Source organism: Mchenga conophoros, linkage group LG17 (genome assembly GCF_057382185.1).
Source record: "Mchenga conophoros isolate Kocher_MC1m ecotype Shallow Benthic linkage group LG17, M_conophoros_male_GT1.1, whole genome shotgun sequence".
Lineage (NCBI taxonomy): Eukaryota > Metazoa > Chordata > Actinopteri > Cichliformes > Cichlidae > Mchenga > Mchenga conophoros.
Genome location: NC_140542.1, coordinates 40,036,226 through 40,061,064, shown reverse-complemented (window position 1 = coordinate 40,061,064; position 24,839 = coordinate 40,036,226). Strand labels below are relative to the sequence as shown.

Here is a 24,839-nt window from a genome sequence, read left to right as displayed (position 1 = left end):
TAGTTTCAGTTATTTAAATAACAACAATAGCGCGACATTCAAAGTCAGGCTGCTTTTTTATTGATACCTGCTGTAGTAATATTATGAACTAATTGCAAAAATAGCCTATTTATGATTACACTGCTGTCTGTGGTTACATTGTAGTCACTGTGGACCCAGATGATGATGATGATGATGATGATGTGCAGTAGCACTAAGTAAAAATGTAAAAACATTTACCAGTCCTTTAAGTTTGTACTTGGATCTGAAGTTGTTCTATTTTGACGAGTTAATTTTCTTCTTTGTAAAGCACCTCACCCGTCTCTCCTGTGCACACCTTCCCCTTCGCTCGTCATCGACTGAAGCACCGGGTGGGAGACGTGATAAAAGAGCCTTTTCCCAAATGTGGTGACATTATGCTCTGTTTTTATTTTTAACATCCACCCTAAAGTGAGAAATATCCTCTTTCTGTTTCCTCTCATCTGATGATGACTGTGAGCGATCGGTGTAGCCGCGTGACGCACAAATGTAGTCCAGCCGCGAGCCTCTGTGCGCGCCCGTGCGCGTCCACGTGTGTCGCTGTTACAGGTGTTTGTTGCATGTGGAGGTACAACATCAAGCTATGGCTTTGCACATTTAATTAATAATGAATCTCGGCATAATGACACATTTTTTCAGTGCATCACTGGGGAAATGGGATCAAAATTGCCGTGATCGCCCAGCTGTTGCCATCCCTGACATCGTCGTCCGTCACCACAACCCCGACACAGACTACCCAAAACAAACTGTGTGACTCATATGAGCCCATTTTGCACCAATAAAAATAAAATGGTAACAGACTTAGAAGTTTTATTAATTTAAAAGATGTCGGGGACAAAAAGATAACATTGTATCTATTTGTTAATATTAAACATATTGCAAAGTGTTTAAAATTGCAGTAATGGGTGCTGCTTTACCTCAGTGGTTGAGGAGGCGACCACAAGCCGTAGAGCCAAATGCATCGTCTTCCACGACTCCCAGCTATTCGGTCTCCTCTTCAACATAACTGTCGAAAAAAGGATTCCCACCTTTACTTTCACTGCAGACTCGTGACCTGCAACCTTTCACGGAGTGTGTGGGTCAGACATTGATCGAGAGCGGTGACTGCAGATGGAAAGAGGCAGTTGCATCACAGCCATTTTTAATTTATTTCATCAGAAGTTTTATAAATAAGAGCAGAAGCTACTGAATCACAACTTCAACAGATAGCCAGGCTGTCAGTGTGACTGCTACACTTCATGATACAAAACATATATAGGAGAGAAACCTGTAAGTATATATTTTGAATGAGATGGTAACAGTATGTGTTGGATTATTGATACGTGAACTATTATTGATATAGTTCTGGGTATGGGTAAGACGACACGGCCTCCACATGCAAAAACATTTTGGGATAATGATATTTCAGTGTTTTATTTCTTTTTTGCTCTTCATGTGGGTCCAAGCTGGAAAAGCACAATTTGGATTGTGATTGCGATACAAACATTTAAATTCAGGATGTACCATGTGTGTAAAAACAACAGCAGGATAAAGTGGTTGCATTACCATCAACGCATTTTCAGGTCGACTGTCAGAGGTGGGTCATATGGGTTCAACATTAAATTGTAATAATCGTATTTTTGACCACATGGAAGGAAAATGCTGAAAATTTTATTAATGCTTGCAGCTTGCAAGCAGCATTTATAAGTGCATGTAAATCCATGACACACTTCCTAATTCAAAGAGTGCCTGCATGGAAATTACAGTACAGTAGTCCTAAGACAGCATTATATCCAGCGGCACACAATAAGTCAAGTGTAAACAGAAAAGTAGTTTTACCTGGAAATTTGACATAGAAATGTAACTTTTCAACACTTTATCATTTTAGTTTACTCGATGGTGTGTTAGCCCAAAGCGGCTAAACAAGTTTGTCGTTTCCATGTTGAGCAAGAACAATTTTCTTGCATATTTTGCAAAGTGCTCTGCTTTTCAGGAGGCAGTTGAAGGAGTTTTCTTTCTAAGCACTAAATTGTCACCGGAGGCTTTTGCTCTCAGACATGCCTGGGCCTGAGCCGTTGCTGCCACGTTGTGTAGTGAGGTTTTTATTTGTACAACTTTACAGTATTATTGCAGCTCCGGTCACATACCAATGTTTCATTGACATAATATTGGTCAGTTTTTTAGATTGAGTGTTAACAGTAAGAGAGGGATGGAGATAAATTCATCTCCCACTTCCAGTGTAAACCCGCCTCGACGTTTCAGGTAAACGGGTGAAATTTCATAAACACGTAACCTGATCGTCATTGCTTTTTAAAATGATTTCCTTTCAACGTGAACTAATATGTGTAAAAAGAATAATGGGGACAGGTTTTTTTTTAATGTGGTACTTATATTAACTTAGCAGTTGCACCATTTGCATTAGAAAAACAAAAATGGACAGTGCTCGGGCGCGGTCGGGGCTCGGTTCAGTCGACCGGTCTCGGCATTCTCTGGCAGATGTTGCACACAAACGCATAAATATAAATGCGAGCCCTGATTAACAACCACGTTTGTGTTTGAGGTCATGATATTTGTCCGTCACATGAACAGTCATATTTAGATCCGTCCAAAATCCTCCTCTCCCGTTTTTGGCCAGACCGTGACCTCTGCGTCACTCAGGGACGTTCCTCTGTGACTTCCTTTGTAGGTGTGTGTGGCCTTGTCTTTCAGCTGGGAGCTCCTGATTGTGTGACACCCATGTGCGGCAGATGAGACGGCCTGTCAGTCAGCTGTGGCCCGGCTGCCCTTTGAAGGCCAGGCCAGGGGGCGAAGAGGTGCCGCAAATGGCCTGTGAAGTTTACATACACTGCCCACTGCTAAACAGATTAGCTCTAATGAAGTGTCTAATGTCGGGGGCACTGGCTGACATAATCCTGCCTGGCAGCCCGGCCCCTTGGCTGCCAGAAAAGCCGCCCTCCCTCCAGCCCTCTCTTCCGCCCTCGCATGGCCTCTGCTGCCACCCAGGGCGACTCCACACGGGGAGGTGCCCACTGTTAATCACGCTGGACAGTGTGCGATCTGACATGCAAATGTAGGTCATTGCATATGTAAATGTGTGATTACGAGGCTGGCATGCCAGGACACATTAGCAAGACTGTGCTCTCAGCAGGCGGTTGTCACAGCGCTTTAGAGGCTCATGCTAACATTTGTCAAGCTACCACGCAGCGAATGAAAGCAATGCCCTCTTGTCCTCCCAGCTCCATCCTTTGCTCTCTCTCCCTCTCTGTCCATCCCACTGCAACTTTGCATCAGTGCTTCTGTCACATTATGCAAAATCATCTCCCAATATGGTTGCATATTCAGCGCAACACACCTTGGAGATAATAATGAGTATGTATAGGTTTAATTTAACTAACTCTCCATAAAATGTATGGATATAGATCTTTCAGTCAGATGTCAGTGTTTTCCGTGTTGTCGTAGTGAATCCTCGTAGTCCCCCCTTTAGACGTACGGTTGTGTTGAAGGGTTTGTTGTGGATTGTGGAAGAGTGCATCATCTGTGAGTCCTGACAGCTCGGGATGACGGCGGTGTCATGCTGAAAAATGCACACACCTCAGCGGTGTTAATTGGGCAGGGCATTTGATTGGCTCGCGCCTCTTCCTTTGGCTGTCAGCTGCGGAAAAACATTGAAACGCATGAATCGGTGCCCCCCCCCCCCCCCAAAAAAAAAAAAAAAAAATCATCCATTCTAGTGTTAACAATCCAGTTTGATATTGTGCTTCTCATCATTGTCTGAATTTCATGCCTTTTTATTCTTATTTTACTTGTTTTTTTGCAGAAATGATTTTTGGCCTTTGAATAAATTATTTCAGGTCATTTCTTTCTGATATATTCGTTGGCTTTAAGTGTTTTTTACTTTAACGATACCTTGTGCCTCTCTCAGGTCAGCTGCATCGTGTATGTTTTTCAGTGGGTGCCCACTGTAACTTTGTGTAGAGCGAACAGCTGTAATGACACACCCTTCCTGTGTGTTTTAGCACCCAGCAGATTCATTTTTGACCCTCTCCACCTTTTTATTTCCCTCCCCTCGGTCCTAGGTCACTCGCCCCCTGAGCTGCTCCCACAGCAGCGCTGGTGACATGCAGCATTCTGATATCTGTCACCTTGTGTTTGTTCCTGCTGACGCCTTTTACAAGTTTACCAAAAGGCTGGAAAGGTCACACAGCACGCTATGTGTATTATTCACACATTATATCCAAGGGGCTCATTCTGGTTTATTTTTGAGTGTTTTTAATTGCGGAGGTGAGTGACTCAGTAGGTACAATCACTCACGCAGTGAGGAGAGGTGTGGAGTACTTTGTTCTGTGGCCCAGTGCCAGACTGTCAGTGATGGGACTCGACAGATGAAGGGAGAGGATTTCACGGGTGCTGTTTGATCAAACACACAAACAGAAAAAACACTTGGATTAAATAATATGAAGCCTATATTTACGTGACTATTTTCCCGTCCTCATTGGAAAATAGTCAACTCACCTTTGCTCTGCTCTGTTTTTGCTACAGAACAGCGTGTTAGCCTCCCTGGATGTTGCAAGGTGTAAGTGCACGGTCTAATACAATATCATGTTACTGTAGTAATAAAGCATTACATTTGGCATACACGACATTAGGGCTGCCACGATTACGTCGACTATCAAAATCGTCGACGACTGATTTAATAGTCGACGCGTTGTTTGAAGCTTTGTAAGATCCCAAAAGACGCAGGAATAAGTAGCAGGATTTAAGAGTGTAATAACGGACTGAAACAGAAGATGGCAGCACTGCATGTACAAGGATGCCAGCTGCCGTTAAACCCCGAAGAAGAAGAAGCTGTGTCCCAGAATTCATAGCGCAGCTTCCAACAATGGCGGTAGCTAGTTAGTTTTAATGTTACTCTTATTATTCTTTCTGGGTCACAAAATAAACGTTTAACATATTTTCAGGCGAGAATGTAGCTGTGTAAACCTCAAATATCTGCTCAGTTTATCAAGACACCGCATATTTTCAAAAGCGCTCCGACGTTTTCGGAGACGTCTGTTACCCACTAGCTCGATAGCTAGCCGGGGGCTAGGCTAACTAGAGCCGTGAGAACACCGGACTCCCGGCAAATCGTTTTCAAACCCACCGCCGTCTTTCGCTACTCAGGTTAAACATGATATATGAGTCACTTAGATAACTTAAAATGTTATTGTTTGGCTTTTTTTTTTTTTTTTTTAGTATTTTATTTGTTCCTGAGTAAATCGGTTTGGCTGAGATTAAAGTTATAGCTTTTACACAGCTGAATAAACATCAAGCAGACAGCTGATTATCAGAAGTGTGAGATGCTCCAGAATTTTCTCCGGTGTCCTGTTATAGTTTAGATAGCAAGGAGTTTATTAAACTTCACCGAAACAATCTGCAAATTTCATTAAAATTTAATAAACTATCATCTTGTCTTTATTTTTAGTTAGCACAGACCTTAAACACTTCAAGCTGTAAGCTAATGATAGTTATATAAGAGCAGATGCTGCTGGTGCAATAAGCTGTAGTTTTACGTCCAATGGATGATGATCTGATTAGTCGACTAATCGCAAAAATAATCGGTGACTAGTCGACTATCAAAATAATAGTTTGTGGCAGCCCTACATGACATGATACCGTTTTGCTACCTTCAAAAAGTTGAATGATCGTGTCACACAGTGGAAATATAATCATTCCTGCCGGCAGGGTTTTTAGCGGGTTGCAAACACTATTTTTATTGTATACGGGGATTTTAGCTTGTATTTGGGGTTCTGACTGTGTTTTATCCTGAAAATAAATGGTGTGTTTGAAGCCAGCTAAGTTTCTGTGCTCTGAGCGCTGACCCACTCACTCCCCTTTCTGCTTGTATGTATACAGACGTGGTGGTGAAGATTTAGGTCCACCAGTTTAGCAGCTACAATCATCCTTGAAGACCTTTATGAGCATCTTTGGCAGCGTCTAACCCACATCCTCCAGCCCTCGTCTTTTTTATCTTTCAGTAATGCACAGAAGGTTTCACCTCAGTGACAAACTAGTGGCAACAGCAAAAATCCTGCAAATACTTAGTTTTTTTATTTGTTTTTCTCTTACACAGAGAAAGAGAGAGTGTGTGTGCACGTGTTCATGGACTGATATCATGCGTGAATAGTTACTAGTTGTATTTTTCCTGTTTCCTCCAGAAACCGTTGCAGCCAGATATGGGCCATAATTCACTGGCTAACTTCCAGATTGAGAAGAAGATTGGACGCGGCCAGTTCAGCGAGGTGTACCGAGCGAGGTATCTGCTGGACAACACGTCTATGGCCCTGAAGAAAATTCAGGTGAGGAGCGTAAAAGCAGCGACACATTTAGCCCGAGTTAAATCTGTCACGAGGTCAATGCTAATATATTCACACCAGCGGGTGTTTCGGTCCTTGAAGTTCACCTGAGCCATACACGGAGCATTTACAGTAGTAGAAGCTCACATATAAATACTGCTGCTGTTTCTGGACAAACACAGCTGGGTCACACTCGCTGAGTTCGACTTGTCACTATGTAGAGAAATTTAAGAGAATGTAATTGTGAATGTGTTAGTGCCGCCAGAGCGGTCAGCATATTCAACAAAGTCACATTTGTGAGGTATTTGCCTGTGAAGTGCAGTTTGACTCACAGTGTGACTCTGCACTTGTGTGTATCTGCACTGGCAGTATCTGTGGTATTCACTGCCTTCTACACTCGCACACATTGATAAGAGGACACGTTATGTACACACACACACACACACCTCAGATATACGGGCTTGTTACTCAGATATGAAACACCTGTAGACACTCCAGCGCCACCCTCTAGATAACAGTAACCATGTTCTCTGTTTAGTGTTTTTTTTTCCACCCTTAGTTTTCTACATCTCTCCATCTTACATTTTTTGAATATGTCATAACACCTCCTCTCTGTCCTCTCTCACCCTCTCTCTCTCCCCTTTTGATCTCTTGATAGATATTCGACTTGATGGATGCCAAAGCTCGGCAAGATTGCATCAAAGAGATAGATCTCCTTAAGGTAAAGAACCAGAGAAGAGGGAGACGGCGCCATGCGCTGCGCTCTGTTCTCTTAAGGTGCCTCAGCTGAGACCTTCTACCACATGAAAACAATTGATCTGCACCAGACGGCGTGGATCTGCGTGCTGTGTGTGCGTGCGTTTCCTCGGATTGTTACAAATACAGTGGGGTGTTGGAGCATTTGTGCACACGAGTGAGAATGTGAATAAGTGTGTGTGTATTGCTTTCTCCTTGAGTGTGTGTGTGTGCAGAGGTACAGCAGTGTTAAATCCCCCCAGGCACACATCGGCTCCTTTTTAATGCCAAAACTATTGTGTTTTTTTGTGTTGTTGTTTTTTAACAATCTTTTTGTAATGTTTAAAACCAGCCAACAGTGCATCAGCATGGAGATGTAGCAGCGTCTCTCATGTGTCTCCTCACTTTGCTTAATTTAGCTTTACTGTTTTTTCTTTGTGCAATGAAGTTTTTGTGCTTATTAAACCACCTTTAACATGTGTCAGCCAGGCTGCTCTTAAGCACTAATGAACAAACTAACGACAGCTCCGATGTCTTTCCTGTCTGAGAGATCCTAGATGTGTGTCAGAGCCCTGCCTGTGTTATCTGACTGTGTGTGTGTGTGAGAGTGTGCGTGTGTGTGTGTGCGTGTGTGCGTGTGTGTGTGTGTGTGTGTGTGTGCGTGTGTGTGTGTGTGTGTGCGTGTGTGCGTGAGAGTGTGTGTGTGAGAGTGTGTGTGTGTGTGAGAGTGTGTGTGTGTGTGTGTGTGTGTGTGTGTGTGTGTGTGTGTGTGTGTGTGTGTGTGCAGTTCTGGCAGCCCTATCTGTAGCTTTCCTTCACGGACGCGTGTGCACTGCAGGCAGTTTGAGCTCATATGTACGCTCAGACGTACACATTAGACAGAAACACAAAACACAACCAATTAGTTTGTGCCACTCAGACTTCATTGGAGCTCCCGGGGCTTTTTGGGCCAATCAAAGACAACGATACTCTGATGCAGGCGAGACCAGGCTGTAATCTGAGTAGCAGACTGTTGAGTCGATGGCAGAAGACAGCAGGGTTTTCCTGTTTGTAGTTCTGACCTCCTAAAGGGGGTTAGGACAGAGTCAAATGTTACACTGACCCCAGTGACCGTGTCTCTCATTTCCTGTATGCAACGCCTACATTTCTGCATTTCTTCCCTTTAATCGTCTTTGAATCTATAGAATTTATTTCTCCTGTCTCGGCTGCTTTTGCTTTTTTTGATTTTCCATTTTCTCCTTCACTGCCTTGTTTCCTTCATCCATTTTCTTTCCTTCTTTTTATCCTACGAGCTGATTCTTGGTAAACATGGAGCTGTGCCTGGCCCCGGCTGCCCAGCCAGCCTGATAATAAAGGACTGAGTGAGAGAGAGAGTCCTTCTCCCTTATCCTCCACTAGACAGGCCAACAGGAGACAGAGCCAAATCAGAATAATGAGAGGCACACTGGCATGGTTCGACTGGAGTGACGCACAGTCGCCCATGATCACACACACACGCGCACACGCACGCACGCACTCACACACACACACACACACACACACACACACACACACACACACACACACACACTCTGTTGAGACCTTTCAACAGTATGTCTGTTTGTTTGTTTGTCTGTCTGTGTTTGTGTCTGCTCATTCATCTGTTATTTCTTGCTGTGGCATGATGACTTCAACTCGAGAATCTCACTTCTCCTTCTGTCCTTTTGTCTAAATTTTTCCTGATGGGAATGTTGGTTGTAGGAAGAGCCAGCGCTCTGCCGCTCTGATGATTTCACCATTCTTGAAATCTAAGAACGGTGTATTCCTCTTACTTACGGTTACTGTCTTGGGTCGTATTCTGATTAATTATCTTCCCTAATGAGCAGTGAAAGGCTGTTATGACGTCAGGTTTTTTCCTGTGTTTTGTTTGATATCTATCAGATTGTACTGTTGGTGGACAGTTCAGTGGAGAACATGTTATCAAACCTCACGTTTAATTCTCTACCGTGTCGTGATCCAATAAGGCAAAGGCAGCGGAAGCTCTTGTGCTATACGGTGCCATATTTGAACAATATGCCCGGGTCCATGTTTTGTTAATAAAACGAGCTACAGCTTTAAAATCAGTTTTATCTTGTTCTCTGTACGAGCAATAATATATTCTTTAAACATTAATATGTACTTTAAATGTGTTTCATTATGTGCGTTTAATCCATCCTTCTTCTAACAAGTTAAAGTGGATGATTTTTACATTCGGTGAAGTGGAAAACACGTTAGTGGAACGCAAACGATTCCTTTCTGCCGGAGAGGCCGAGTAAACGCCGATTCACATCTAAACGAACCGTTTCCATTCCTACCAGCTGCTTTCCTGTTGGCATCTAATTTCATTTATAATTACGCTGTTACTTAATTTGCTAGCATGCTTAATTTTGTGCCATCACGTTACATTAGTCAGTGTCTCGTTCTTCTTTGGAGCACATCACCAGCTCAACAAATATCTCACATCGAGTCGTGCATGATTAAGTAATTACACACACCGGTGGGTCTCAGCCAGCATGTGTAATTACATAATCATGCGAGACTCTATGCGATATTTCCCAACGAATGGCTGTTGTATTGCAGTAAGGTCCCATCCATCATTTACATAAACATCTGCATGCGAACATATCTGTATCCTTCGCCTGGGGTTGAAGTTGTGGGAGATGAGCGGGGCGAGGAGGGGAGGGAGAACTTGTCATCGCTCCTCGGCTGTGCTACAGCGTGGAGCCGTGCAGAACTGCCTCTCCGAGCCAAAAATACATCTGGCGAGAGAGGACGAGGGAGGGAGAAGGAAAGATGGAGACATGAGGAAGGGAACGGGAGAACAAATGAGAGAGGGGAATGTGGAAGGATGCAGAGATGGAGTGGAGAGTATAGCGTACTGTACTGTACTGTGCTCCTCTCAGCATCATCCAGAGCATGAACATTTCTTTAATCACAGCACAGAAAGCAGAGCGGAGGACGCGTGTCACACCACTCCGTCTGCTCGCATCACCGCCGCGACTCTTCGCACAGCACCGCCGCTTCCCTTTCCCTCCCCCTCTGCTCCAACTCGGCTCACCGTACCGCTCTCCTGTTCTTTCTTCCTTCCTCACCTTTGTTCTCGTTCCCTAGCTCTTCACCTTGCCCTGTCTCCATCACCCGCCTTGCTTGTCTGTGTCACTGTGTCATTTGCTCGTTCCTCTTCACTGCTCCTCCCCCCTCCCCCCTTTCCCTCTTCTTGCTCTGGATGGATTGAAACTTTTTGTTTACTACAAGGAATGCTGTTCCTGCCTTATTGACCAACCAACAGGAAGGAATCTCAGCTGCAGCAGAGGCTGGGATGCTTGTTTTTCTGACTGCCAGCCGTGTCAGCCTGTCAGGCGTGTGTGTGTGTGTGTGTGTGTGTGTGTGTGTGTGTGTGTGTGTGTGTGTGTGTGTGTGTGTGTGTGTGTGTGTGTGTCTCACACATGAGTTGTTGTCATCAGAGACAGGAGGCTGTTGTGACATGTCAGCCAGCTTTGTCACACTTGGGAACTAAAGCTTCTCATTAGGTCCACATGTATGAATCCCATGTACGGTTTAAACAGTCTTGTTTTAATTGGTGGTCAAAGTTCATGACACAAACCTGTGTTTGTTACGGTCAGGCTCATTTTATATAAATGGTGCAATAAGTTTGCAAGACGCCTGAGGAATGTGACCATGTCGGTTCTTAATGTGACAAGTGTCACCAGCAAGTCTTATTTTTGCTTTTTATGCTTCCTGAATGACACGTCTGTCTTTTTCTTTTCCCCCTGTCAGCAATTGAACCATCCCAATGTGATAAAATACCACGCGTCTTTTATTGAGGACAATGAGCTGAACATAGTACTGGAGCTAGCAGATGCTGGAGACCTCTCTCGTATGATCAAGGTAAGAAAGTCTTTACAGCAGCTGCACGTCTAAGACAGCAGGAAGAACAGCTGATTTGCGAAATATATTGAACATTCAGCCCAGGAGCTGTTAAGGACACAGGCAGTGTGGTTCTTCAGATGCAGCAAAAATCCTGTAGTTTTATTTTCTCAGGAGGGAGTGATGGTGCCAGCGCTGATTGTTTGTAGTTTTTTGGTTTTAAACGACTTTACTCGACCCGAGTCACAAATACAGCATCGACTCTTCACAGCGGTTTTTATAATTAGGAGCGGTTTCACCTTAAAGGTACAGTAATAGGATATTGTACTTTTAAATATACACTGATTAGTGTTTAGTTATATCTTCCAATAACTATTTGTGTTCTTATAAAATTAAAAAATACTGTATTTTTCGGCCCATAAGGTGCACCAGATTATAAAGCACATTAAGCGAAACAAGCGTTAGCGTTCATCCTCCAGCTTCACTGTGTTTATGCTATGCTAACATAGCTGCGTCGCTAGCCATAGCACATCATTATATAGCAGCTAGCCTAACTTCAGTAACCCTACAAACGTCACTGTTTAGTTTCCTGTCTTCATTTATGTTGGAAGTGATAGCAGAGCTGTATGTTTGAATTTTTCAGAAATCTCTCAGTCAGAACATGCTATATCATGTTTAGGTGGAAGCTAGCGAGCTAACTTCCTGCTAACTTCTAACTCTGTTAAATTTAATAAATTCTGTTTTCATGGATGCCTGGATGTTAAACTTAATACACCTGGTAAAGCAGCAACGCTGATCATTTTATTAAAGATGAAAGAATTTAGACAGTTTTTAACTCTCAGTGATGCTGCAGTGTTCGTTTGACTTTGGGACCTGAACCAGACGGAGTTTAGGACCCAGATGACTCCGCGAGGCTCCTGACTACGGTAGCCATAATGCTCCGACAATCCATCAGGCGCTGCGGCTTCGTAGCTTAGCAAAGTCGTACTAAAACATTTTTGAGAAGGGTTAGGGTTAGGGTTAACCCTAACCCCTAACCCAGTTTTACAGCCTCCTTCAGACTGTAGATGTGTTGAGGTGGACTACAGATGCACACAGCAGGAGCAGATCCACTGCAGACATGTTCTCAGTGTTGTGTTCGTACTCTGGGTTAGGCTACAGTGCAGAGAATGACTTCAGAGATACACAACTGATCGCACAGTGTGAAGTCTGGTCAGGATGAATAATACCTGGTCACAATAATAGCTGGTCAAACATGGCATCGTTTGGTGTCAGAAGGAATTACCGGCAAAGAGGCAAATAAGTGCTGACTATGTGTTATAATTACAAGATTAGCAAACGTTTTATTTGACAGAAGGAATGAAGCCAGGAAGTCTGTGGTCTCCTGTCGTTACAGGATTTGGACTTGCTGGACATTGAGTCAATGTGAATCATCCATTCCTTTCTGAAACTAAACACTAGCTAGCACTGGGCCTCCCACAGCCTCCTTTTATCTCAGCACCACATGTTGGTGTTTGCCACAGCTGTGAAATAGACATGGTTAAAAAAACAAGCGATGATTATTGGTCATAAAGGCCAAGTGAGTGCGGTTTGTAACAGGATACTGCATCAGACGTTTAGAAGAAGTTGTGTTTTAGTTATGTTTTAATGAGTTTTAATGTCATTAACATTAAAATCTGCGTACAGGGTCAAGAGGTTTTAGTTCTGAGTTCAGGAAACCAAAGAAAAATTCATTATCAAATTTCCAAGTCAATTCAAGTTGAATTTCAATTCATGAAAAAGTTCAAATTAGGGTTCAAAATTGTGGAGAAACCTGCGTTTTCTGAAACACTGGCTGAAGGTCACCTTCATTGTCTCTGCATCTCACGTTCGAGCCAACAGACTCTGGAAGGAAGCTAACGCCAAGCAGCGTTCACAGTGACTTTAAGTTGACATAGCAGGACATTGAACAGTGTGTTGTGGTTGACTAACCTGTCAGCCTGTAACGTACGAAGTGGTTTAACTTGCAGTCGAGAGAAAGAGCGTCAAAAAAACAAGAAACGAGGTGAAGCCAGAAAAAGGCAAAAAGTTCACGGTGAACTGTTCCTCGACTGACCACAGGAGGCTCCTGAAGCAGGTTGCTGGTTACAACACAGAAATATGGCAGAAACACATTTTTATAGCCTCATACAAGGAAAAAAAACAGTCTGTGGATGCATCTTCCTCGCCACGTTTGGAGCCTCGGTTAATCACCAGGCTCTTTGTTCCATGTCTAAAAAGTCAACACAGCAGCACCAACAATCGAACACTGAGGCCTCAAAACAGGGACTTCACAAACTAGTGTCGTAGTTGCCACACATGGAATGAATCATTGGTTTTAATGTAAATGTAATGATAAAAAATATTCTATACACAAATGTTTTTGTTGTTGTTGTTGTTTACTACACCACTACGATTTTTATGCCATGTGACCCCTCCTGTCAGTCCTCCTGGATGGAGACAAATACCGGATGGATTTGTCTCCATCTGGGCTCAAACCAGGGTTTTGGTGTACAAACCAGTACACTATGGAAACACTCACTTTGTTAAGTGTTTACACGTCCGAGAACAAATGTCTGATTTATTTATTTATCTTTTTCATTTGCAGTTCAATTCAGTTTATTTGAGGTTTTATGCATTTTTGCATCAGTACCTGAACGACTGTACTCTTCACAAGCGCTGACCAATAAGCTAAATGCAGAGTGAAATTCAGATCAAATGTGTAATAGCCAGTGTTGGGTAAGTTACTTTAAAATAGTAACTTAGTTACATTACTAGTTACTTCCATCAAAAGTAACTCAGTTGCTTCAAGTTACTCGTTACTTTCAAAGTAACTAGCTAGTAGGGAAAGTAAGTTGGTTTTACTCAGAATTCTCTTGTTAATGTGTTTCTTCCATAACTTTGCCAGTCTTCTAGCTTGCTTACTTGCCACGGTGCACTGTGCCACCTACCAATAGAAAGGATATGATAACGTGCATATTTCCACGAGACAAATCCCACGCCTGGACCGTCATTGACTGCCGCCATGATTCTAGCCTACGTCACAGCGTCATGTGCGCCTTTTACATCCAACACAAAAACTGCAGTCGTGGTGTTTTCGATTGTACTCAGAACTCGGAAATTCTGCCTTCTGAATAGGAAGATGTAGGTAACACCAGACTGCAGATGAGCTGCATACAGGGCTGGACTGGGACAAATAAATCGTCCCGGGCATTTTGACTGACCGGCCGCCATTATAGGAAAACTCATAAAGCCTTTGAATGATAATAAACACTGTTGTGACAGTGATGTACACTGTTCTGATGGTATATATGCATCAATCTATCAATCGTTTGTTGTAAGATTCAGATAATTATTTTTTAAAAACGAGACATTTTAAATGAGAATAACAAAATATTTCTTTGTGCCCCCCTCTCCCTGTTAATGCCCTACCTGCCCCCCTGGCAACACTTTGCTAGACCCGCCCCTGCACAGTTACCAGCTGTCAGCTACGTAGAAAAGGATCCTGGTGTTATTTGTCTCTCAGAAACAGTTCATAACTTCAACTCATTCATGTCACCTAAAAGGTAAACCTGTTTCTCCATCACCTGTTCAGTAAGGACATCTCCTGGTTTCATCTTCATGTTTCCCTCTCACCACATATCCAAACCATATCATGACCAGCAGCTTTACAGCTGTGGCTCCAGCAAACATCAGCTGATACTAGAAATTAATATTAAATCAATTCTAACAACAGCTGATCAAGCTTAAACGTGCTGCTGTTGTTTAGCGCGACATCCGCTGGTTTCCTCTTTCTGGCGCAAAGTGGGCGATAAACAAACAAGAAAGAAAAGACGATCAGCTGATCATTGATCAGTTTCATGATTGAAGCAGAAACGGGAGAGGGAGGGTGAGAGGATGAGAGAAGAAGAGGCAGCTGTGCAGCGTAAACACAGAATAACTCCAGCTTTGTGCCTTTTCCATTGTAGCTGAATTACGGGACAAACTGTTCCTTTTCACTTCAATAAGAAACGCGTAATATTTCTCTGAATACCAGACGGGACGGTTGGCAACTCTAATAACTTATGAACAAAATAAAGTTCAACATCAGTAACATCATAGCACCCACCCAGCTGTATAGAAACTCCGTCATGCTAGCTAGCACGCAGTACGGAAAAAGTCAGAATAATGAAAATAAACTCCACCTAAGCTTGGTTTATATCTGACCCAGAGAGACTGCAGGTCATAACTTCTTACCTGAAGTTCAGTTCACACTTGGACCGGCGGCCGCCTCGGGTCTCTTTTCCTCCTGCCTCCCCTTTCCTTCATCCACCTGCTGGCCTCCACCACTTGCTAATGTTACTGAATCTGTGGAAGCTCCGCGATGCCACCATACGAAGTAACGAGTAACGACCCTATCTAAATCCCAGTAACGACTAACGCGTTCCTGATTTTGGCATAATAACTAGTTACCGTGCTCGTTACCACAATAATAACGTAGTTACTGTAACGCGTTACTTAATAACGCGTTAGTCCCAACACTGGTAATAGCATTAAGCACATACTGTGTTGCTTTGATCCTGTTAGCTTTCTCTGCGCAGGAACTGAACAGGATTGTTCAGAAGTAGCAGTGATTATATCCCAGGCTCACCCTCGTCTTTGAGCTCGACCAAACCTCCCGTTATTATAAAAACCTGCCAGTATAGCAAATTAGTGGTGTGCATGTAAAAAGCCTGGTCTTCTCCCATGCATAAATGATGCTGCAGCGTTGTATCAGCACAACTCGACAAGCTGTTTGCAGTCATGCTCAGCAGCTCCACATCCGCATAGTTCAACACAGCAAATTAGGAGAGGCGAAGATTAGTGGTACAAGAGAGTGAACATGGCAGGCACAGCAGCACACACACAGATATATATCCGGTACACATACACTCGATACATATGGCGCACTGTGTAAGCAAACAATATACGAGCATGCCACCAAATGTTCAGAGATGCACTTTACAGAGACGTAACACGGCAGTCTGCAGAGGTGAGACAACCAACCGCGGAGCGTCACCTCTATCTTAGCTAAGCTGCCGAGGACGCTGGGAGCTGTGTCACATCCTTATGGCTGCTGACAACACACGCTCACGTGTGCACGCCTCTTCTCTGCACCATTTGTCTTCTGCACCGCTCTAAATGATATGTTTTTGCAGTGTAACAGTGGCAGTCCAGAGGTGCGTGCCAGGGCTCAGTCGCCCCCCCCCCCTGCGTGGCCATAATGTGAAGTAAACACATAAGTACAGTGTGCCATATGTAAAACAGACGCACCCCCCATGCATGAGTTTAGCATTTTTTATTCTGTTTGATTTCTCGTCCTCCACGCTGCTCTCTCTCTCCCTCGCTTCTCTATTACTCTCTCTCTCTTTCTGACCATCTCAGAATTCAAATGAAATCAAATGGTCCTTGATTTGCATGCACTTACAGAATATTGCATGTGCAGTGTTTGCTGTTAAAGGCGTGGAGAAGAGCGCGCTGGTGGTGTCGGTGGGCGTCTATGTGCTCCCCCATTGACATCAAACGGTCCTCTGATATGGAAATGGGAGGGCAAAGGAAGAATGGCTCCTCACTGAGGCTTTGTTTGGATGTAGGCCAAGGTCTATCCCTCCCTCTCTCCTTCCATCCATCTCTATCCTTCCTTTCTTCCTAACCTTAATTTTCTGCATCTCTCACCCTCACCTGCATCGTTTCCTTTACTGGCTCCCATCGTTAGACTGTTTACACTCTCACATCTTTCATTTCCTCTTTTTTAAAATCTCTTTTTATATTCTGCAATAATTAACAGCCCGATCCTGTGACTTGCTTCTTCTTCACTGATGATCACATTCTTCTGTGTGGCAAAAACGCAGAAACGGTCGGGATGCACAGATTGCATAATGCAGCGATATCAAACATCAGACGTTTGGCTCGCTGAAATTGTTCATGTTGACTGATTTTAACATATCGACAAACAACATTGTTGTCACAGTGTCGGGGGCCTATTTTTAGTTGTAGCATGATTTCCACTTTATGTTTGCTAAATGTTTCAGATGAAATGTGATGAAGACGGGAACGACCTTAAAACTGCAGCTTGTTACTAAATAAAGAGCGCAGCCTTAAGCTAGGTGTAACTGTGTGAACAGAAAATGTTCGAGTAAATGTTTACAAACAGAAAATAAGGAAACAAAATATGTTTATTGATGATCATTTTAAGCATTGCTGTTGCTATTGGCCCTGAAGTTTAGAATTGTTTACAGTAACATTGTTTATAGTAACAATTTTAAAAGTAGCCACTTTTGTTACTATTTGTTCTCCCGGCATCATTAAATTTGGTCTGATTTGAAGCAGAGCAGCGACAGCCAGAGCCACGGGCCGATACAGTCAGTTTCCACTAGTATTACTCAATCATCATATACATCATACATGCACATTCCTGTTTCAATTACATATGTTATTAACCTTTGGTGGTGTGTGAGCAGTGCATCAGCGTTTCAGGCAGGTAACTTACTGGAGTGTTCCACTTTGAATTTTTCTAAATAATTTGTTCTAAATACTTAATTCTCGTGTGCATACAAGCCAGGCTTTTTTTTACACCCTGCAAATGGAGCCACCCCATAAAACTCTGATGTCAGCCATACTTTATGCATTTGGTTAGTCTGCACTGCTGTCTGAGGAGGAGCTCCTATCATCGGTTCTTATTTTCAGCCATCGTAGGTCAATAAGCTCTGTCATCACGAGGCCTTTTCTTGACAGGGACCAGTTTGATGAATGAGAACACTCGGCTCTCCGGAAATAAATAAATAAACCTTTTAAACTACTGGAGCCACCGTGCCACAGAAAGCTGCACCTAACAAAAGTGCTGCGTGCCAGATGGGAGCATTTTAGATGGTACCACAAATTTCTTCTGCCTGTCTCTGAGGATGCATGTGCTTTCTATTGTAGACCATAGAGAAAATGAGACGGAGCTCGGTTAAGCAAATGGACAGAGCTAGACGAGAGTCTGGGTCGCATTAGGAGCGGAGTCGCAGAGAACGGGAGCGATACTGTACAAAGACACACACTTGAAATTGTATTCTGTGCCACACGGGACTTTTTCCATTTATAATAAAAATGTTTTGTTCGTTCTTTCCTTCACTTGTATGTCATTTTTACTTTGATGTCCTGATTGTTTGTGTGTGTGTGTGTGTGTGTGTGTGTGTGTGTGTGTGTGTGTGTGTGTGTGTGTATTTACTTCACAGCACTTTAAGAAGCAGAGAAGGCTTATCCCAGAGAAAACAGTGTGGAAGTACTTTGTTCAGCTCTGCAGTGCGCTTGAACATATGCACTCTCGGAGAGTCATGCACAGAGGTATGCACACAACACACGCTCTTATTAACACAAACAATTAGAGGACTTTTTCATTCATTACAAGTCTTGGAAAATCCCTTAAATTTGTCGTTTATTTTAGTTTTTGGGATTCTGTGCTACCTTGAATATTTAAGATTACTTACAAATTTGTGTGCACTGATCTGCTCTCAGCACGGGAGTGACAAGAAATGGACTGGATTTAACTACGAGACCCAGTAGAGCTCGTATAAAATCTGATGTAATCCTGAGTGTATTATTACACAACATAAGGAAAAAGAACTTATGAGTAGTTTGGTGCACTGGCTGTCAGTAGGTTTCCCAGACGTGGACTAAGTCTAGTCCAAGACTAAAAGAAACATTCAGTGAAGACGTCCACTTAAAAACAGTTTATGGTCTATAACTGTTAGTAAGTTGGATCCACGTCTGGCAGCGCGAGCTGTTCAAGTATTTTTAGTAGCTCGCTAAACTGAAGTGAGAATGCTGAAAAATGTTGGAAAATGTTCAGTGTTTTTCTGTAAAGGTGCTTTTTAGTTCAAAGTCAATGTGCTTAAAGTGAATTTTCTTTAGTGTGAATGAGCGTGTTTCATAAGGCGGGGGCTTAAGTGTAGGTGTTAAACAATACATAGACCAGAGAACACAGTGTTTATGGGCACACGTGCTTTGAATAGGGCCCAGTCAAGTCGAGTCCTGGATTCACATGCATAGGCTACACACACACACACACACACACACACACACACACACACACACACACACACACACACACACACACACACAGCTACAGGTGATGTACTTCCGTTTGGACTGACTTTGATTAGGGCTCAGGGACACTAATGAACCCTGAGCTCTGAGCTTTAATGACCACTTAGCAGAGACGGCCTATTCAAAAGCCGCTTACAGTTATACGGGAGTAGTAAATTTCAAAGCCCGACGTGGGTCACATTACCAAGGTGTTTGAAACTATGTTAATGTCCAAATGATATTTTCAATAATGGACTTTATGCTTCCAGTTCAGTCATGTTTATTTGGTAGAGACTAAAAGTAAAACTTTCCTGAATTAATATGAAGAAATTATCGTTTGCAAGCTGTCACTTTTCCTTCACTTTCAGACATCAAGCCAGCCAACGTATTCATCACAGCTACTGGAGTAGTTAAGCTAGGAGACTTGGGACTGGGGCGATTCTTCAGCTCTAAAACAACTGCTGCTCACTCGCTGGGTAAGTTATAGCACTCTGTACATATGTGGATACACCAACAACCCCCACTGCTCAGTAATCTCCCAGTGTTGGATGTGTTTCATTAGGCACGGGCAGCTCAGAGCCATGTGTCATGTAGTCATTCTGCCTGCGCCGTTCTGTGCCCGGCACCTCCGCTGGCCACTTAGCTGCTTCCTGTTACCTTGACCTTTAACCCTGACACAGATGAAAACTGAGGCTGGCGACACAGAGGTCCGATTGAGACTGCGCCGCTTTACAATCGCGGTTATTGTAGAGTTGATGGGTGTTTGTGTCACAGAGGAAATAAAACTGCGTTATTTTTGTTTCAGGAACTGTCATTGAAGCCGCCGCAGTAATTAGGTCTTTGTCCATTTGGTTAATTTTAAAATGTGACATATCATATAGCCACATGACTGCAGTCAGTGCAATAGTTTTTATTGTTAAGGAACAGCACGGTGTTGGGATGACCTGACGGCCAATAGTTTGGTTTTTAGCACAAAAAAGATTCTTTGCATTCAAGTTATTAGTTTTCTGCACTGTTTGGTGTTTTTAGTCCATCTCCTCTTTGTGTGTAATAGACTTTATGAACAGATGCGTCACTATTTTAAATCTGGAACATGTCAACAGGAGAGAGGACAGCATTGTGCTGAGTGTGTTTAATAAAGTCTCTATTTTAGTATAGACACAGAGGCAGGCTGGCAATCTTCCCCAAGTAAGAAAAAAATTCTCTTTTTTAGAATAATTATTGGTTAAAATTCATACAAAATTCCCATTTTTTTGTTGTGGTGTTTAAACGCAGCATCTTAGCAACAGCACATACAAATAAGCGACGGCTGCTTATTTCATGCAAATGATTTTAGATACTTTATTGAGTGTTTTAGAAATATAGCCCAGAAACTGCACGTGTGTTCTTTGTTGTGCTTGTCCGTCCTTTTTCTGCATGTTCTGTATTAAAATGGTCAAGTGATGTGTTGCACTGCTTTAGTGAAATAGTCGAATGCCCAGAAAAATATAATAAAACGTATTACTGATCATTGATGGGACTCGGGAACACTGGTTATAACTTGGCCTTTCTGCGGTACATGAAGGTGCTATCCAGTATCCCCTGGGCAATTTCAGATACTTCATAGATTGGAAAAAGTAGGAAAAAAGAAGAATTCCTTGGACAAATATAAGTACTGCCGTTCACACCGTCTCACTTCCCTATGTCAGACTGTTATTACCACAAACAGCGTGCTATTCTCAGCCTCGTACAACAGCGGCTCAGCCTTTGAGAAAGTGTGAATCACATGATCAAGTCAACAGAAGCCCTATCAGCTGCAGTGCCTGCAGAGCGGGGTGAAAGCGCCTGTGATTGCTCATTAAACGCTGAGTCCACAGCGCCCTCTTTAGGCCGACAGAGGACAAGCAGAGGGGTCAACTTGAATACCCCCATTAATCTGATGCTATCAACATATTTCTTTAGATTTAAGTATGCAAATAATATTTTTATAATGTTTTTTTGTTAATTCTATAATATTATTAATTAAAGTTCATACAAAGTGCAGTAAACAACAAAACTAAATTAAATCAAACCTTGGCATAAATATATTTAGTTCCATCTCTCCAGGGCTGTCTCATGGTCTTCCATGAATTTGAATAAGCTTGTGAAGGATACATGTGAGATGTTTGAATGATTAATTGCACACATGCAGATATTTATGTATGATCTCGTTCTATAGAGGCGTGTAGCGTCTATAGGTTAGTGAGACCTGCCCACATTAAGGACTAGGAGCGTGTCGTGCTGTCTCCTCTCTTTCTTTGCCACCTCTCTGGCTATAGCTTTTCTCCATCCCTCCCTCTGGTGCTTTGACTTTAGTCAAATAAGGATGAAGGTGTAGGTGAAGGAGAGAGATGGAGAAGGTGCGAGGATACTAGAATCTGAGAGTAGAAGGGAACCAATACTGAAAGAGTGAAGTGAGAAAGAGAGGAGAAAGCAAAATGTCACAAAAGGAAAAAAGCATAAGAAATGAAGAAAGGGTGACAAAGAAACAGAAAAAGAAGTGTAGATGTCCCAGGTGTTAGAGAAGAGTGTGACAGAGTGACAGAAGAAGAGGAGAAAAAGGAAAGAAAAGTTAGTAGGAGCAGAGTAAGAGCAGAATATGACAAAAGTGACAGGAAAAATGGAGGAGAAGAAGGAACGCGAGAAAGAAGGATGGAAAGAAAAACTGTGAGGAAGAGGTGTGTGTGTCTGTGTGTGTGCGCGCAATCGCGTGGGTATGTAATGAGCCCAGCCACACAGCTGAACAGTAGAGCAGGGCGGTGGAGCTGAGATGGAGGTCCAGGCATACAGCCTGTCAGCTCCTAGGCTTTCAAGTCAGCTGCAGACACCCCCCCCCCCCCCCCCCCCCCCACACACACACACACACACACACACATTTTCTCTTTACACTCTTGCCCACGCTGAGAGAGACAGTCTTTTTGTCTCATGTATGGATGTGTCTGTGCACACAGATGCACATTCATACGGTCTGAATTTATGCACACGCTCATGCAGAGGTAGATAATCATGCAGAAATTTGCAATGTGCGTGCACATTAATGTGCACAGTATCCAAACTTCCAGATATAATACCAACCAAAAAAATCAAATCAGTATTAAGAACACCGAGCTGCTGAGTTACTTAGATTTAAGGTGGATACTTGCATTTAAGCAAGAAAACGATTGAAAGAAAGAGCAGGACCGGGAAGAGGAAGTGAATAACTACTTATTACTGCCAATTGGCAGTAATATAATATACCTGTAATTAACACCTGTAATGAGAAAGGTGTTAACGATGAGTTCTGGGGGTGAACGAGGAAAAGGAAAAAACAGAAGGGGAGGATCGCATAGGTCGATGTTGGAAATGATTTTGGGATTTTACGCGTTCATATAAAGCCTTGGTTATGTTGGTTAAAGCGGGCATAAACACAGAGGCATAATATAAATGCAAAGAAAACCATAAAGGGTTCACTGGTGTGGGGTTGGTTCAGAACGGCTGCTAATGAGAAACGCAGCGATAGCTTTGGAGCGGCACACAGATTAGAGGAGGGTTACCCTGGTAATGTAAATGCTTTACTTAGCATTAATATGACAGTGTTACAAGCTACAGTGAGTGCAGTCTAATCAATAGTTGTATCTAAAAGGGGACGAGCTTTGGTTACATTTGCAGCAGATTCACGAGTGCACGGGCTTTATTGTGGATGGCTTCTCACCTCCTATACAACACTTATCCTGTTAGGCAGAGAATACAGTGTTGTCATTGCTATTCACAATAATGGAAATCAATCCCAACATGACTTTCAATTTATTTGCATGAATAAGTAATGTGGCCTTAATTCAGCTTGCTGAAGGAGCCGAGCCGCCGCCGCTGCCTTTTTTATGCCACTATTAGCATAAGAGAAGCTCATTCTTTTTAATCAACTAATAATGAATGTTAAGGGAGCCTGTTCAGACCGCACCATGAGACCTCACACACACACACAACCTGATGACCAATTAAAACAGCCATTCCCAGTATCATGTATTCTTCCACTGGCTCTCTGGCTTCTTCTCTGCCGATGCTGATTATTTTCGGACTGACAGGTAACACTTCATTATTCACAATCACACATTTAACAGAAAAACACGTTTTCTCAACCCAATTAGATCTGCATCGAAATTAAAGCCGTCATTTCAGTTCCCACAGACTTCAAATCTAATGCCCTTTCTGTAATAGTTTTATTAAATGCAGTTACAGGATTCGAGCTTCCTCAGACCTGTTAATGTGCAGAATAGCCCCGCACGCCAGCGTAAGAGAGCGCTAAGACGGCAGTTACGTTTTCACGCAGGCTGACGTTTCTCCCGAGTTCTTTCCGCTCGAGAGCCGTTCCCGCCCTCCCAGCTTCCCTCAGCGTTTGTGTGTATTTTAAACTCAACAAGTCCATAAAAACTCTTACTCCCAGCTCTGCACGTTTCCCGTGACACGTTTTGTTTATGTGCTTGAGGCAAGACTGATCAGGTTTGGATCAAACAAACAAAGAAGAAACACCACCCCATTTAATTAATACTTTTTGTGTGTTTCGGAGCCATAAAAACACTCCTGCAATGATTTCAGTCAGTCTGTAACATCACATAATGTTTAAGATTTAATTCTATTGGTTACACCTCAGAATAAGAAAGTTAAATGAGGCGGGGCTTGGACTGAAGTTTAACATACTGAACCAGGTTATATGTTTTTGGTTTTTTTGGCTTCACTAAATCAAACAACTGCGAGAGAGGAGGATAACAAAAAGGTGCTTCTGCAGTCTTGTTTTAGGATCAGAGCAGCCTGTTGCAATAAATAAATGTTCCTTCTCTCATTGATGCTCCTTAACAAAAATCAAAGGGTTCATATCTCCAGCATCTAGAGCCCGTTTGACTTTGTTCTGATCTCAGAGGATTTTCTGAGTGATGACATTATTTTCTAAGAGGATTCATGACTCAGCAGGAAGCGTTTTTGTTTAACTAGTGATGTTATTCTGAAGCGCTGTCGTCACATTAGTTACAAGACTAAAGCTAAAATCACGCTTTGCAGAGGTGTGCCAAAATCTGGGCTTAGAGGAAACATCGATTACAGTGCGTGAATTGACTTATAAGTTAAAGTTAAAAACTGACCACTGAAGTAATAAAGCCTGATACAAAATAACCGCTTAGTGTCAGGTTAATAATCAGCGTGGAGCCTAAAATGCATTCAAGCTAATGTTGATTATTATTGAGCATATTTAGCTGTTTATCTTTAACTTTATTCACATGATCTGAGGTGTTTTCAGCAGGTTATGGTGCTGGTGAAATTTCCATCTTTTATATGTGACTAATAAAAAGCCTCTGCTGGTGTGCTTGGTAGACTTTTACATGGGAAATCACAATAAACAGAAAGCAGATGAAAAAAATCAAAGCTTGCATCAAACTCATCCTGCAGAGTCACGACTGTATGCCGAGCTGCGGCTCCTGGTTGTGTCCAGTTGGCTGACGGTCTGATTTCCTGGAGCGCTGCCATTCGCTGTGGCAGTTTGGGATTCTTGAGTTTCAAAACCAGAAACGGGCCGACCGCTCCCCGGGCGTATCCTCTGACTGCTGTTTCAGATCATTACGGAGCCCCAGTAATCAAAAGTGATTGATGTGTGTGTGTGTGTGTGTGTGTGTGTGTGTGTGTGTGTGTGTGTACACAGCTTTGTGTTGTCTTGAACTTGCATGCATGGTCCTGGTATGTGTGCTGATATGTGACCTCACATCCAAGCTTATTTCAAAATGACACAGACGACACACTTTG

General features: G+C 42.9%; 1 protein-coding gene across 3 annotated transcripts in view; it reads left to right on the top strand.

Moving 5' to 3' along the window:
• Nucleotides 1-24,839, top strand: part of nek7 (NIMA-related kinase 7) — a 65,067-nt gene that overhangs the window by 27,087 nt on the left and 13,141 nt on the right. For all 3 annotated transcript variants that reach the window (XM_085251691.1, XM_085251692.1, XM_085251688.1), the window contains exons 3-7: nt 6,192-6,332; nt 6,988-7,050; nt 10,860-10,970; nt 18,206-18,314; nt 19,424-19,531. In XM_085251691.1, the coding sequence (XP_085107817.1) occupies nt 6,192-6,332; nt 6,988-7,050; nt 10,860-10,970; nt 18,206-18,314; nt 19,424-19,531 (532 nt within the window). The remainder of the gene's footprint in view (nt 1-6,191; nt 6,333-6,987; nt 7,051-10,859; nt 10,971-18,205; nt 18,315-19,423; nt 19,532-24,839) is intronic.